The sequence below is a fragment of the Phodopus roborovskii genome, unplaced genomic scaffold (assembly GCF_943737965.1).
Source record: "Phodopus roborovskii unplaced genomic scaffold, PHOROB, whole genome shotgun sequence".
Classification (NCBI taxonomy): domain Eukaryota; kingdom Metazoa; phylum Chordata; class Mammalia; order Rodentia; family Cricetidae; genus Phodopus; species Phodopus roborovskii.
This window is the reverse complement of record NW_026126413.1, coordinates 2,921,469-2,938,891: the sequence shown is the minus strand read 5'-3', so window position 1 is coordinate 2,938,891 and position 17,423 is coordinate 2,921,469. Positions and strand designations below refer to the sequence as shown.

At 35.4% G+C, this 17,423-nt stretch overlaps 1 protein-coding gene across 1 annotated transcript in view; it reads right to left on the bottom strand.

Moving 5' to 3' along the window:
• The window catches only part of Edil3 (EGF like repeats and discoidin domains 3), a 280,901-nt gene that overhangs the window by 182,171 nt on the left and 81,307 nt on the right, over window positions 1-17,423 (bottom strand). The window contains exon 4 of the mRNA XM_051182916.1: window positions 5,092-5,205. Coding sequence (XP_051038873.1) covers window positions 5,092-5,205 — 114 coding nt within the window. The remainder of the gene's footprint in view (window positions 1-5,091; window positions 5,206-17,423) is intronic.

Here is a 17,423-nt window from a genome sequence, read left to right as displayed (position 1 = left end):
ACAAAATGGAGAACTACTTAGCAGGGAAAAAAAAAATATCAATGAAATCTTGAAATTTTCAGGCAAGTGGATGGAACTAAAAGCAACAATACTGAATGAGGTACCCTGGACACAGAAAGACAAACATGGTATGTACTCACTCATAAGTGGATATTAGACAAAGATCAAAGGATTACCTGCCTATAGTCCACACCTACAGAGAAGCTAGGTGAAAAGGAAGATCCTACAGGAGACATACATAGTTCCCCAGAGAAGGGGAAAGAGACAATATCTCCTGAGCAAATTAGGAGCACAGGGTGAGTGGGGAAGGGGTAAGGTGAGTGAAGAGAGGGGTATGGCAGGGGAGAGGGAGAGGATGGAGAAGAACTTGAGAAATTAGGAAGTTTGAGTTGGGGGAAGAACAGGGAAAGAGGACAAGGAAAGAGATACCTTGGCAGAGGGATCCTTTATAAGTTTAAAGAGAAATCTGGCACTAGGGACATAGCCAGGGATTCACAAAGATAACCCCAACTAAGAATCTAAGCAATAGTGAAGAGGCTGTCTTAAATGCCCTTCCCCTATAACAAGGTTAATAACTACTTTAAAGGCTATCATAGAGCCTTCATCCAGTAGCTGATGGAAGCAGAAGCAGACACCCACAGCTAAGCACTGAGCAGAACTCCTGAAATCCAGTTGTAGAGAGGGAGGAGTGATGAGCAAAGGGGTCAAGACCATTCTGGGGAAACCCACAGAAACAGCTGACCTGGCCAAGTGCGAGTTCAGAGACCCCAGTGTGACAGCTGTGGAACCAACATAGGACCAAACAAATCCCCCTGAACATGGGTGTCAGTTGGGAGTCCTGGACAGTCTGTGGGGCCTCTGGCAGTGGAACAAGTATATATCCTGAGTACATGAATGGGCTTTGGGAGCCCATTCCTTATGGATGAATACTCTCTCAGCCTAGATATGTGGTGGACGGCCTAGGTCTTGCTCCAAATGATGTGACAGACTTTGATGATCTCCCATGGGAGGACTCACCATTCCTAGGGAGTGGATGGGGGATGGGATGGCTTGTTGGTGGGTGGTATGGAAGAGTGGGAGGGAGAGGGAACTGGGATTTGTATGCAAAATAAGATTATTTTTAATTTAAATAAAATTTTATTTAAAAAAAGCAGTTGTCCTTGTAAACATGGTGATGTGTTAAGATTGTCTTACTTCATAGTCCTTAAAATCAATTCGTCTGAGGTACTCTTCTTGCCTTCTATAAATATTGTTCTCAATCCCATATACTCAGTTATTAAATGTGGTTGATATGTGCATGTGGTAAAAATTCAAGTTAAATAGTTAAAGCAGAGATATTTAAAGATATCATGAGTTTTCATTAGTATCATTTGTAATAACTAAAAATTCTTGTGACATTGTTTATAGTATTTGTTAATATAGGTTTCTTGCAAAATAATTGGTATATGCTACTAATGTACTGTCTAGCAGTAGAAAGTTGAGGTTTAAAAGGAGTAATTAACTTCCTCATAGCATATAAAAAGGAAGAGCAGGAGTGAGAATTTGAATCCCAGTTTGAATGCAAAGCCTGTGTCCTTTCCTCCAGTATTGCCACCACTCTTAATGCCACTCCTCAAATGCAGTCACTTCGAAGTATGTGGTGTAACAAAATCATTCCCTTGTTCCACAAGTATCAAGATAATAAATAGCATATGCAGGGTTGCAAGGTTATGTAGCTCAGTTAGCTGGGATTCAGGACACGTAGTTTTCTATGCATGCATACCTAAGGAAATTACTTAATCACTCACTAGCTTAATTTTCTCTGCAACGTGGAACTAGAAAGAGATAAAACCTGTTTCAAATGTTGCTGGGAGGATTAAGCAAGTCAGTTTCTAAATTACTTCCAAGAGTGTTTGACACACAATGCTACCTGAAATTAAAATCAATATTATTAAATGACCAATGATAAAAAGATAAAGTTCATTAAAATATTTGTCATTAAAATTTATCTTCACATGGTCATCCATCAAGTGTTAAGGGTGTGACATATCTTTCACATGTATTCATAAAATGTTTGAATAGTTTCTACTGAGTAAGCCTGTGTTAACAGAAAGGTATCTGCCCATGCTCATACACTCTTGTTGCAAAAAAGGCAAGTACACACATGCACAAGGAAAAAATAGATATTTATATGTGTTGTGGTATTTACAAACATTATTTCCTTTGGTAGCAAAAGTTCCAGTGATGGCTGCTTAAAATGGAGACAAATAAGTGTAATTTTAAATTTTCAAAATATGTCCACATAAATAATCTTTTGTTATAATCATAGGTAGAATTTTTAGAGTAAAGGTTGACAGAATTACCTACACCATTTGTTCATTTGAAAAGCTAAATCAATTTGACATTTTTAAGCATCACCTTAATTTCTATTGGAGAGTTTAGTGTTTGTTTTTAATAAGTACCCCCAGAATCATTTGAGTTTTAAGGTTTTTTTTGGCAAAATGTTCAGGAGTTATGCATTATAAGAGCTCCATTGGTAACTACTTTAATTTCCACAAATAGTGCCAGAGATGAAAATTCATTTGAGTGTCATTCCTGAAATTTAATCATGTCATATTTAAACAGTCAAGGGGGAAATGCACATGGTTGTTGTGAGCTACAAATCCAAGCAAATGAAATCAAGTCCAGTTATTTTTAGATTAGTTAACTAATATGTTCTCAATTTTCATTGCTCCATTCTGGTTTAAATATCACATCCAGTTAAACACACATGACAAAACCTATCTGTTCTCATAAAGATGGGTTTATCATTGCAGCACATCATCACTTTTCTCCATTTATGAAAATGGCCTCATCAGCTCCTGAGCCTGTCATTTAAAATAATCAAGGGAGTCTACACAAAGACTTTAATTAGTGGAATTTTTGTGATACTGTAATAAATATAAGAACACCTAATGGTATTGATGTCAATCAAAAGTAATTTCTTTAAAAATAAAGAACAATGAACTTTAATCTATCTTACAATAAAGAAGTGGAAAATAATACATGTTAAAGCAAGCATGTTTTATGAACTATCCAAAAATCTAACATGAAATGATTTTTTTTTGCCTTAACCCAACTATAGATATAATTAATAAACAACTGCTAGTGATATATTGGGAAATACTGTTAAACAATCCTAACACCTGGTAGGCATTTTCATGTCAAATGCTGAGTGTTGCTTTTTATTGTGGGAAGGAGTTGATAAGAAAGGATTTTGCTATCTAGTCTTGACAAGGCTAGAATTTACTGTGTAGATCATGTAACCTTGAATTTTCAGGAATTTTCTGCCTTTACATTCTTCATTTTAGGATTAAGGGTGTGATACATACATACATAAACCCCAGAGAAGAGTTCAATCTAAATATTTGAAATAATTATATTGTTCAAACTTTAAAAAATGTAATTTGCAAGATGATAACTTAATACCTGTACATCAAATCATAAAAGATAAGATATTCATTTGTTTCTCATTAAGCAATAGTACATTCAGCTACACTAAATGAGCCATACTTTATGATACATAATTCATATATTTGGTTTTATATTTATTAACTTTGCACTTAAACATCTTGATTTTGCTTAACTAAATGAATAAATATTTTTACATTTAAATGTACTATGTCACAACGATTCAAATGTTTCATTTAATTGTATTATCAAATCTGCTTTAACATACAGAAAGCCTAAAAAGAAAGTGATACATAAAAGGAGGGAAAACCATAGAAAGTTTAAACAAGCTCTTTCATTGTTGTTTCTGTTTGTTTATTTGTTTTAATTAGACTTTACAAAGTCAGTTCACCTAAGCAATAGGAGATAAAACCAGTTCTTCAAAGCTGATAGTAAAACCAAGACACCTACCTCCACCCACATGTGGAAAGCATGTACTGTACCTTTTTTTTTTTTTTTTTTTTTTTTTTGTTACTCAACACTTATTCACACTCTTAACTTTGCATTTATGTTCAAGTCTTGTTAGTAGTAGTTACTCAATAGTAACATTCCAATGTTCCTGTTAGGTTATTTGAAATGAATGAAATATAAATGATGTAAAATAATCAAGATGTGCCTGTATAGAAACAGTTGCTAAACAGAAACAAGTTCTACTTTATCATTCTTATTTCTGAAGTTCTGCTTTACCATTCTCATTTAAATTTGTTTATATAAATTCATTGCAAGACAGAGAAAGGCAACAGGCACTAATACTGTATGTTTATTCACAAGAATTTTGTAGATAGGAGGACCTTCTGTTCAGAGGAACTTAGATAACTGAGAAGTCAGAGACTGGATCCTGCCACTTACATTATGAGGATTGGAAAACATATCAAATACCAGTCTCAGTTTCTATATCTGAATGTCAATCTTCATAATTATTATGTATTTTCATTAAGTTATGATATTAATCATAAGGCATAATATCATAAAATCAATACCTTATTAAGTTTCCTTAATGCCCTAAAATTACAAAATGCTGTTATTAGTGTTATCACTAACATGAGTTTGCCTCAAGGTAGATCCCATTTCATTGATTATAGTCCTGTCACTCTTCCCACCTTTAATTATAAACTAAATTGTTGAGGAATAATTTTTCCCTCCTTTTTTACCATTTTGAGTGAATAGTTAGTGTGCCATTAAATCCATAATATCAGAACGCTACTGTAATGAGTTCCAAGAAGACAAGGATTTGCATGTAATATCCTTGCTGATGTAGATGCCAGCTGAAATGCATTGTTTTATCTCCACATATTAACTGCAAGTGAGTTTGTTTGTTCCCATTAGTTTTCCAATCCAAAGTATCTTCCTTTGTTGGCTTAAGTTTCATTGTTATGCATATTGACATGTGAAATGGCACCGATATAGAAATAAGCCTGGTTATCTGATGGGATGCTGTCTTTCTTCTCAGATTATTCATGTCTGTGGACTGAATAATACCCTCAGAATGTATGTGTAGAAATAAGAACACATATTCAATGAGCCACTTCAATCAGTCATGCATTATCAAAGCAGATGATACTGATTTAGGTCCATAAAAGTGAAAACATGTGTGTACAAATGTATTTACAAAATAACACTTACTATGTTGACAATTTCTTCCCATATATTCCCCTGGGCATTCACAGGAATAGTTAGCAACGAGGTCTGTACATATTCCACCGTTTCTGCAAGGTTCAGCTTCACATTCATTTATATCTGAGGCAAAAAGCACAAAAAAAGAAGTATTGACACAAATGAATGGATGTTAGAAAAATATAGGTACAAGTCTAAAATACAAGTAATATAATGTTACTTCTTTGAGTTTATGTGCACAACTTTCAATAACACAAACACTGCTTAAGCCAACATTTTACTTAAAAAAATTAAGTTAACTTCAAATAGAATTGAGAATCCATATGAAAGGCCAATAGACTTAAGCAATTCTACAATTTTGAAAAGAAATAGGAGTAGTTTGGGGAAATATTTGGTGAATCTTTAGAATTAAATCACAGAAATTAACCCTGATGGAGAGATGAATTGGTTTCTTTTACAAGATCTCAAATCTATCTAGCAGCAATAACTGCCAATTAACACTGTCTCATTTCATCTTAATTCATTAAAATTCTATCTGACAGAGAGTTTTAGTATCTAAATAGTTTGCCTTTGATGGGAAGCAAATTAGAGTTAATAGCTAAAGCTCATTACATGTAAAATATAATAAGTGTAAATGATGATCACTTCCTAATTTTATTCATGAGTTTCCAAAGTTAGGGTGACTAGAGGGACTTACCTTTGCTATACCACTATTACACATGATATAAAAACATGCAAATAGAAACCATTCGGTGATTTACACTCATCTCCATGCTAGCTTTGGAAAACAGAAAAATTAATGTGAATATTTAAAATGAATTTAACTTTTTCTTTATCTGTATATATCTGTCTGCATGTCTGTGTTGTGAGATATTTGACTACACTGTGTAAAGATATGTCACTATGTTGGGTTTAATAAAAATCTAAATAGTCAATAGCTAGGCAGGAAGTATAGCCAGGACTTCTGGAGAGAGTGAGGTCCAGGGAGAAGAAAGGTAAAGTCACCAGCAAGACTAGAAGGAACAGGTATGCAGAAGGAGAGGTGAAAGACACAAGTAATGTGGCAACATGTAGATGAATAGAAATGGGTTAATTTAAGTTATAAGAGCTAGTTAGAGCTAGTTAGAAACAAGCCTAAGCTGGTGATAGCACTTGCCTTTAATCCCAGCACCAGAGAGGCAGAGGCAAGTGGAACTCTAAATTTGAGGCCAGCCTAGTCTATAGAGCTAGTTCCAGGAATGCTAGAGCTGTTACACAGAGAAACCCATCTCTAAAAACAAATAAACAATGAAAGAAGTGTGTCAGGTTTTGATTGACTGACTGGTTGATTGAACTGTCAGCCTCCAAATAAGCTTGCTACATGTTGTATCCATGTTTATGCATGTTTGCACACATGCATTTGAGTTTAGTGTGGTTGTCAGCTAGGAGAGGGTTATGGAATTGCTGAAGTTACAAGCAGTTGTGAGCCAGCTTATGTGGATCCTAGAAACAGTGTTATATTTTTCTGAAAGATTAACAAACACACTGAATCCGTGAACCATCTTTCCATTGTGTTTTCTTTGTTTTTGATATCTGATGAAATTCTCAGCTTTTTGGTGTGATCCCAATTTTAATTATTTTTAGAATGATGGAAATCACTATACCATTCATTTTGTTTTAAGTTCAGTTTTTGGCGATTAGCTTTGGCCACTCTGCCCAATATGTCTTTCTCTGTATCATATCTACTGAAATGGATCCTTGATGAATTTATATCAATGACTGATAAATTGAAGCTTTCATTCTAAGATCGATCGTGTCATTTGTCTTATGAAGTAATATAGAAATTGTTATTTCCTTATATACAGAAATTTAGATAAAACTGCATATTTATGTCTGAAGAAGACCAAATAAAAATATAATTTGATTTTGGATTTGAGGGTACAGCTTAATTCATGTAAATGAGGACAAGATATAGATGGAATTTCCAAGTAAAAGACCACGAAAGTCACAATTCTGAAGATATGAAATTGTATTCATGTTCACAAGCCTTCTCCATTTGAAGGGAGTCTGGGTTTCCCGATTCTGAAATAACATGGATGGGAACAGATAATAAGGACCACTTGTGCCACCTGACCTAATTTGACCATGTTTTAGCACTGAAGGCTTAGACCAAGCCAGGCCAAGTTCCTCTTACCCTATTTAGATGGTGCCAATGAAACCTTTCTGCTGTCGACTTGAGAAATAAACAGAACTACTACAGTGGGGAACAATTTCAGGCTTGACATTAATAGTTGTAACATATAATTTCACTTTTGAGTAGAAGACTTTGAATATTTTCATTTTAAGTTTCAAATACCCTGAAGCAGCTCAATCAAACACTGCTGGTGCTTTAATTTCAGAGGAATGGAATTTTCACCATCTGATCTAGGTTATGTGATTCTTCCAAAGCAAGTCAACACCATTATCCAGATATTTAAATGGATAGTTACACCTGCTGAACTTAAAATGTTTTATAGACAGATGACAATTATGATAACAAAGGATATGCTTAGCACTTAAATGTATACTTACTTTCCAAGTTTTTGAAAAACAAAATTCTTTAAATAGAAATTCGTAAGAACATTAAATGAATTATATACTTAATACAATAGAAAATTTAGCAAGTCATCCCATGTGTACTTACCCAGTAACATGTGGCACTAAAGAGCAGACAGCAGTTACACAGAAACATTTATGCATTAGTGTAATGCAGCTCTTTCACTGATGATGGCTATTTGCACTATAATTAACACTGCCAGCAGTCTAAATGAAAACTGACCTCAATTTGTGCAAATCATGTTTAATTAAAGACTAGATAGAAATGTTCATGGGATACAATGTAGTGAGATGAAAATTAAATCTATGTAATAGATTTCAGGCATTTGTTTCTGTCACAGATCAAGTCATTATCATTTTCAGAAAAAAAATGTCCACATCTATTTTCAATATAGTGAAATTAAGGGAACTTTTTTGTATATAAGAAATACTTGACATTGTAGTCACTGCTTTATGTAAATAAAAATTCCCATACTCTATCAGTTTAAAGTTCAAGTATAATAATAGCAGCCAAGCTTCTGTGGCTACTATTTTTAGTGGTTTTATAATGTATTCCAAATGAGGACGAGAATTGGCATTCTGAAAATATAAGACTTTGGTATTCACCATGTACTGTGCTTTGTGCCCAGTCATCATGCTGCACGTGTAGTGTCAGATGAAATATCACGACACACCTTTGTTTTTTCCTCATGACCCCTGTTCTATTTTGTCTTTGTTTTGTTTTGCTTTTTGATAAAGAAAAAATGAAGTGAATAAAAAAGTAAGGAATATATGAGAAGATGTACAGTTGAATTTCCTTAAAATAAAACAAGAATTTCTGAGTCTGGTTTTTAACTAATTACACAGGTTCATTCTTCTCTGGGTAATATAAGATGCTTGACCATAGTGATATGCTTATTTCCTGTAGCTCTGTAAATGTGGGTAGCTATGGTGGTTACCTTGGTTGTCAACTGGATAGGATCTGTAGTCCAATAAGGTACACACTTTTGCAGAAGTCTGTAAGGTTGTGTCCAGAAAAGAACAACAGAAGCAGAACACCTTCCTCTAGAGGGCAGTGACTTCCACATAGATCCAAGGGAAAGGTGCTAATTTTTTGGGTGGCTATTCTTGCTCCTAAGAAGTGAATGTGTCCACCCTGTTGTGTCCACCTTGATACATCTACTGATGGAGGCCTTCACTAACATAAGTACCTAGTTTCTTTGGTCTTCTGACATTAGTACAAAACCCACAATTCTTCAGAAAACTTCCCTTCACCACAAAATTGAACTCTAACCAGTCAGGTGGATGTAGCAGCTATTGGGTTTGCAGACTTGTCAGAGTGAAGAAGACCATTGTTGGCCCTAATTGGCAAGCACATCTAGTAATCTTCATAACATATGTTCACCCTAGTGGTTTTGTTCTTTCAAAGGGCATGAATAATGAATATTCAGTGTCCTAGTTAGTGTTATTATTGATATGGTGAAAACATTATGGACCAAAAAATAAATAAATTAATTAATTAAAAAATGAAAGGGTTATTTTGGCTACCTTGAAGAAAGTCAGGGCAAGAAGTGAGCCAGGGTATGAGCCAGGAGGCAGGAACTTAAATAGAGGAGATGGAGGGTGGAAGAGTGCTACTACTGGCCTGCTCTTTATGCCTTATTCATCATGCCTTCTTTTTCTTTTTTTAATTGAATATCTTTTTCTCTAATGTTACATATTGATCCAAGTTTCATCTCCCTCCCATCCTCCCTTTACCCCCAGACTCCCTCCCCCAATCCCATTCCCCGCCTACTTCCCAGAGAGGGTGAGACCTTCCAAGAGGGATCATCAAAGTCTGTTAACTCATTTTTGTACAACTCAGGACCACCAGCCCAGGAACAGGCATATAGACACTCACTAATTAATAAAATGCCCTGCAGGCTTCTTTACAGTCTGATCTTAAGGAAGTTGAAGCTCCCTCTTTTCCAATGACCCTCTAGCTTGTTTTGTGTTGCCATAAAACTAGCTATTGTATATAGTAACCAACTTCTGTATATATATACATATATACAGAAGTCTGTATCTATATCTGTCTTTCATAGATATTTGAAGAGAGATAGTTATCTATATAGATAGGTGATAGTAGATGATAGATAGATAGATAGATAGATAGATAGATAGATAGATAGAGATTTCTTCAATCCAAGCACATTTTAGGAACACTTTTGTGAAAACTATGTTGCTAATTGAGAATTTATTTAGCTATTCATGTCTTAATTATTTTTCTAGGACTCTGATAAGACATTATGTCTGATGCAACTAATAGAACAGAGAGTTTACTGGAGTATTGGAGTTTCAGGAGGTTAGAGTTCATAGGGGAGAGCAAGCAGGCAGGCATAGTGCTGGAGCAGTCTCTGAGAGCTTACATCTTGATCCACAAGTAAGAGGCAGAGTGGTATAACTAGGAATGGCTTGGGTTTTGAAACCTCAGATCCTGTCCCCCAGTGATACTTTTCCAATAGGACTATACCTCTTAATTCTTCCCAAACAGTTCAAACAACTGGGGACCAAATATTAAACATATTAGTCTATGGGTGTGTTAATAGTTCAAACCACCACAACCTAGTCTCTGTGAATTGTATCTCCTTGTATCTCCTTTAGTTTATTTCAACTTCACAAATCTACATAGGCTTTCATAACCACCATACAGTTTAAAAGTCCAAAGCCTCTTAATTATAATCACCTGTAGGAATAAAATAAAATTATGTAGTTTCAACATATATTGGCACAGCATATTACCATTCCAAAAGGGAAGACTGGGGGAATAGTGAGGAAATATTGAACTCAACACAGACTAAAACCCAGCAAGGCAAAGTCTAAATCCTGTACTTCTGTGTTTAATGTCAATGGCCTTAGATGGTTCAGTCCCTTCAGCTTTGCTTACTGTCACACATTTCTCTTACATGTTGTTTCCATGCCCTATTTACAGCTCTCCTTGGCAGTTATCCCACAGGTCTCTCTCTCTCTCTCTCTCTCTCTCTCTCTCTCTCTCTCTCTCTCTCTCTCTCTCTCTCACTCACTCTCTCTCTCTTTCTCTCTCTCTCTCTCTCTCTCTCTCTCTCTCTCTCTCTCTCACACACACACACACACACACACACACACACACACTCATTCACTTTTAGATGTGTCATTAGAGTCTTCATCACAGTCCATACCAATTTCACAGCTTTAGGCAATAGTCCCTTGGAGCCTTCATGAAGTGACTCCTCTGTCAACCAACTGTCCTCAACAGCTGTCTGGAGACTTAAGAAAGCTTGCATAACCCCTTTACTTCCTGACTCTAAGGCCAGAACAATGTGGCCATTCCTGCCAAATGTGTCTGTCTGTCTCTTTAAGATGGAACCCTGCCCCCTCTTTGAATGGCATTTGCATAAAATTTGACTTGTTGGTGCTTTAAGGAGCAGTAAATTTCTTAGACATTTCCTTATTATATATTCCAGGATAGGATGGAAGGGATCTTGTCCTGAAGGCACCACCCTATTTGTCCCATTTCAAATCAGGGATCTCCTTATTTCCTTTAGAATAAGCCTTGGTTCCAACATTAAAATTCCTGGTCCTCCACTCTCCTCAAACTGTACATTTTGCATTCTTTTTTCCTTCCTTCCTTTCTTTCTTTTTCTTTTTATTCTTTTTTTTTTTTTTTGTTTTTTTTTTTTTTTTTGTTTTTTTTTTGTTTGATTTTTGTTTTGTTTTGTTTTTTCAAGACAGGGTTTCTTTTCTTTGAGGCTTTGAAAGCTGTCCTGGAACTAGCTCTTATATATCAGGCTGGCCTCAAACTCACAGAGATCCACCTTCCCTCCCTTTTTTCATTGCAGATTTGCATAATGGTGACCAATAATAACCACATGGCAGAGTCAATTTTAGGCTTAAAATGCCTGCCAACAATGTTAGCCCCCAAAATGTCAATTCAGCCTCAGGCAGATTCTTAGACCAAGGGCAAAAAGCTGCAATATTCTTTGTGAAAATATCACATGTCTCTAGCCTAGTTGCTAATACTTTTGAAGTTTTGTGAACTTGGCCTCCACAGTTCACATTACTCTCATCACTACTGTCTTCCAAGCTCCTACTAGGCCTTACTTTATCCCCGTAACTCATATGACTCATTAAGCCTTAGATTGTTCAGTCATTTTCTCTAGTTCAAAGCCTCCAAATATTTCTTACTCCTCCCAAATCAGTATGATCAAGTTTGACAATGCAATGCCCCACTCTCTGTAATCATCTTCTGTCTTAGATACTGTTATATGGAACATAATGAAGAAGGAGTTTACTGGGATCTAACAATTTCAAATGGCTTGAGGTCATGAATATCCTGACTGGGAGCTTGGTTTCAGGCAAGCAGGCAGGCATCATGCTGGACTAGTAGCTAAGAACTTACATCTTGATTCACAAGCATGAGGCAGAAAGTGAAAACTGGGAACGGACTGAGATTTTGAAGCCTAACCACTCACCATTCCCTTCCCTCGGTCCCAGGGACACAACTCTTCAAAAAATAATGTCATCCCTCCTTAATTCTGCCTAAGCAGGTCTACTAACTGGAGACCAAGTATTCAAACATGTTTGTCTTTGAGGACCATGTTCATTCAAAACACCACAATCCATATGAATACTCATCTTTGGAGAGTTCATCTCAAATGCACCCACACTCTGAGAAATATTCAACTATTCTTTTTTTTTTCCTTAGCCTGAGTGTTTCTGTCAAATACTTTGTGCAAGTAATAGCCTAAAGCATGCAGTGACTAGATGCCAATTAACTTTTGGCAATCAAAATGGTATTGGATTGATGGGAGATGTCATTCTGTATATGTTTCTTATACTGGTTAATGAATAAAGCACTGTTGACCAATAGGAAAAGAAGATAGGAGGGACTAGGTGACAAGGAGGAAAGAGGAAGGAGTAAGGAGGGGTCAAGATGGAGAGTCTGGAGAAAGCAGAGCAGCCGGCTGCCTCCCCCGTAAGAGAAATACATAGATCAGCAGAAATGGGATAAAACTTAAGACAGAGCTAGCCGGTAAGAAACTAGTACCTGGCCAACAGAATTATAGCAAATACAGAGTCTCAGTGTGTTATTTGGGGCTGGTGCGGCAGCGGGACAAGACCGGCGGCAGGCGGAGAAAACCGTACTCCTTACATTGGATAGTTCCTTATTCAAGCCTTACCAAATCAATAGCTGACCTACTAATACTTTCTTGTAGCAGAAAACATTCTGAGTGGTTGCTGAAGAGGCTGAAAGTAGGAGGAGGCACCACTGAGCTGAGCTATACTACCTTCAATTTTCATTGGAAATTGATATTCAGACATCAAGGAGGATAGGCTCAGTAGAGAAGTTAGGATGGCCAATCGGTAAGGAGGCTGAGATAGGGTGACTGCTGCTGGAAGACTTTTTAAAGTAGGGTTCTAGGTTCTGATACAAGTGGTACAGTGACCAGCTTTGGGTAAGAGGGTTGAATGGGCATGGAGTTAATGGGCTCTATTGTTCCTTTCCTAAAGTTCTGGTTAGAACTCCAAGCAGTCCCAGAATGGAGCCACTGCAAAAAAAAAAAAAAAAAAAAAAAAAGCAGAGGAAGGTGGCTGACTCTGGAGTTCTTTAGTAGTTTCCATCAACTTCTTGTAGATATCTCCTGGTAGATACTAATAAACCATGTGTGTAGCTACATTTAGTTTGTCAAGTTTGGATAACTGTGCACATGTTGTGCCAAGAACTCAAATAAGTTTGATGAAAAGTCTGTTTTAAGTTCTTCCTTAATCAATATCTCAATATCTAGCCTCTCCTCTCCATGTACAAATCAAGCCTCAAAATCTTTAAGCAGGTACTGAACACACTTCTTTGGATTAAAAAAAAAAAAAAAAAAAAAAAAAAAAAAAAAAAAAAAAGATCATGACAGTGCTTTCTTTTTTTGTTTTTTCACAAAGATTAAATTTCTTGATTTCCTTTGTTTACACTTGGGTGTCTATTCTCCTGTGATATCATTACTGACAGTAAATTCGTTATGATGAGCTTATTTTCAAGATCCTACCCACATTGATCCTTAAAACTTCCCTCAATTTCCCATTAAGTACTGCATGGGACTCCTAGTCATTATTGCCTTATAAACTAAGTCATTTGATATTTTCTCTTATCTACAGCCTTTACGTTTTTCAAATTTCTCTTTCACGTTTTAGTAACTATTGGTGAATTTATAGAATTCTGTTCTGCTTCTCGTCATCAAATTTAATTATGTCATAATCAGAGCTACCTAGAGGATTTTCCCCAGGCATTTCTGAACCAGTAAGATAGATTTTTAATCTTGTATGCTTTTATGCCTTTTGATCTTGATTTTGTCTGATTACCAGTAATTCATCTTAGAATACCAAATTAAAAGCAGTTTTTTCAATTAGAGTCTGACACATGTCAATATTTTATATTGATACTTAGGTAAGTTTTGCTTATGAAAAACAGTAGTTAACAAAAGCTCCTAATAGAAGGTTCATTTAATAGCCATTCTTCCTAAAACATCATTCTGTACTCATCTTTCTCTAAAAACTTGTCAAGTTCCCAAATATTGTTTGTACATGTTCATTTTCATTTAAACAAGTTTGGTTATAAATGGTTAACGGTCACAGTCAATATCCTTTGAAAAAAAAGGGAGAATATGATATAGAAATGAATACTTTGAATTGGTATGGATTTTGATTTATTGATATAAAATTTAGGTCAATGTTGTTATTGTTATATATATTTATCCTCTTGTTTATATATTGTGTTTATGCAGCTCATTTAAAATTGTAATGCATAGTTAAATTCAGATAATATATATATAGTCACCTAAAAGTTATAGCTATGTTAATTAGATTTTCTAGATATACTGAGATATATTTCAAATGGATAGGTATTCTTCCAAACTTTTCAAAAACCTACAGAATATGGCATTTAACATGGTTTAGGGTGTTTCATGACAGTGAGATACAACTGCTCTTGGCAACACCAATTAAGTCAGAAAGGAAGATGGGCATTGAATAGAGTAATGATAGAGTTTCCTTTGACATGGAGACAATAGCCATTTGGGCAAGAAACTGCTCTTCTTGACTGCTTGACTATATGCTGTGTAAATTAGACATGCAGGACCCTTAGGAAAGTAACTGATGAACTTGCCAAAACAAAATGGGACAGTCCTGCAGGGTACCAGCTTCATGGAAGAGTTTGCCAGACATTCTACAGGACACAGAGAAAAATGACTGGCAATCTGCCAAAACAGGCAGACAGTTTGAAATTTTCTGCCATGCTGAAGAGTCTGCTAGACACTCTAGGCCTATATTATCCTTCTGAGGTCTTTGATGGAGTTAAAGACAGATAGTCATGTTTATAGTTTTCTTAGTTATGATAAAAGATAAGTTACACATAAAACTTTAGACTCACAAAGATAGGATAGGCAATAGAATATTTTCTTTAAATTTTGTCAAATGATATTGGACTAAGTATTGTTAACATTAGTTTTACCAATATATGATCAGAAAATACTTTAGGATAAGTACTGACTGATTACAACTAGAAGACACTCCTCTTTAGAAATTCTTATCTGAGTACCAATCATTTCCACATATCGTTTCTATGTATTAAATCAATCTATGAATCAGGCACTATCATATACAATTGGATATTTCAATGAATCTGGATGGTTCCTTTTTAAGAGGTTTTCTTTTCAGGATGGATGAGCACTTGCCAGGTAATTGTGAGAACCTGTGTCAAATTTCAGATTCCACAAAAATGCAGGCTTAGTATCCCAAGTATGCAATCCCATTGCTACTACATCCAGATGAGAGGCAGAGACCGGAGACCTACTAAAAGGTTGTGGACCAGTTAGTTGGGGAATACATCTGCAAACAACAAAGAGACCCTGTCCCAAACAAGGAAGACTCTGAGGAGTTATATCTGAGGTTGTCTTCTGAATTCTATTTGTGTGGCACAGATACACCTGCACTCTCACACATTAATGTGTACACATACACAAGGCTCAAACACACACATACACCTCACTCACACATACACACTTGACTCATACACACACACATGGCTTACATATGCATACATCTGATTCACACATAACATTCACAAACACAAGGGTCAAATGTGTATATATATATATATATATATATATATATACACACCTGACTAACACATACACAAACACAAGGCTCACACATACAAACATACACTGTTAAATACACACACACACACACACACACGCACACACACATATATACATTTTATATTATTTTACCCTTTTTTTTCCTTCCTTCCTTCAACTCTTTCTGAGTCACCAATCTCAAACCCCTACAATGCCTGCCTCACTCTATCTCAAATTGAAGGCCTTTTCCTACTTAGCAAGAACTACTGTGAATGCAGTAATAGTGAGATACACACCCATTAGCATTATGTACAAAATGTACTGTGATTAGGCAAATGACATTGGATATCCCTAGAGGAAACGCAAATTTTGGTTAAAGGAGGAAATAAATCTATTTGGTCCTAAGTGATGAGCAAGAGGGCCTTATTCAGATGTATTAAAATGGTAATGATCATAGAAGATCTATGAACTAACCACTTCCAATCTCAGGAACATGCACCTCAGTTGCTTTTGCCAGGTGATGGTTGTTACTATGTAGACAGTGACTGGGTTTTATAGTTGTAGAATCAAGTTCAGGGGTTTGAATTTGTATCTGTGGATCCTGAAGAATTAACAGGGAATTTAAAATAATCATTCAAAAAGTCCATTATCAATCAACTTCTTAAGATACTAGTTACTATATTTTGTATTGTTTTCTTTTGTTTTGAAAATTGAGCAAGATTTGCAGTGCAAAGGACTTGCATAAATTCTGGATGCAAAATGTTCATGGTATTTGTACAATATACTTTTTTATTTTATTATTATTTATCTGAAATGCAAACTAGATTGGAAACATATACTTCCTTCAATAATTTGAATTCAATTGTTGACCAGAATGTGATTATCTCATATTCCTTTTTCTCTTAAAGCATTTTAACTTTCAGCATATGGCGTGTATTAGATTTTGTACATTCAGCAGTGATGAGGAAAAATACATACAGTAGAAAATCATTATTGACAAACGGTCTTCCTTAGGCTCTTGCTCAAGCTAAAATCTATTGCTTTCATTTTATAAAGCAGTTAATAATCTTAGAATTTCCCTCTGTGTGAAATTTAATAAGTTTTGTTGAAGAGTGGCACTCAGAGGAACATCTGACTGATTACAATTAACACATCTTAGTATTCTCTTTTCCTTGTAAGAATGTGTGTCTGCACAATATCAACTAATTACTATTACTATACATGTTCTATACACGAAGACAGAAGAGAATAACAAGATTGAAAATGTAGACAGATGACCCAGATTTCAAAAACAGTAACATTATATAGAAATTGACATAGTCCATCTTAACTGTCTGTACTATTTATTATTTCCATCCTCACCTTCCCACCACAGCTTTCCCTTTGAGGTTCTATTTGATATGGCAAGAAACTGAGCAAGGAGAACCTCAACATATTTAAAGGCACAACATATATGATAATTCTAGCAAATCTTCTCAGAGGTCAAGAATTCCTGTCTGATTTGAATACCTCCTATCTCCACATTTCTTTTATCCTGATTATTAATTTTCTTAAGAAATTTAAATAATTTGAGTTTAACAGGCTTTAAAATATGTACTTCTTTTTTTTAAGTGTTTGTATTTTCTTTTTTTTCTGATAACTATT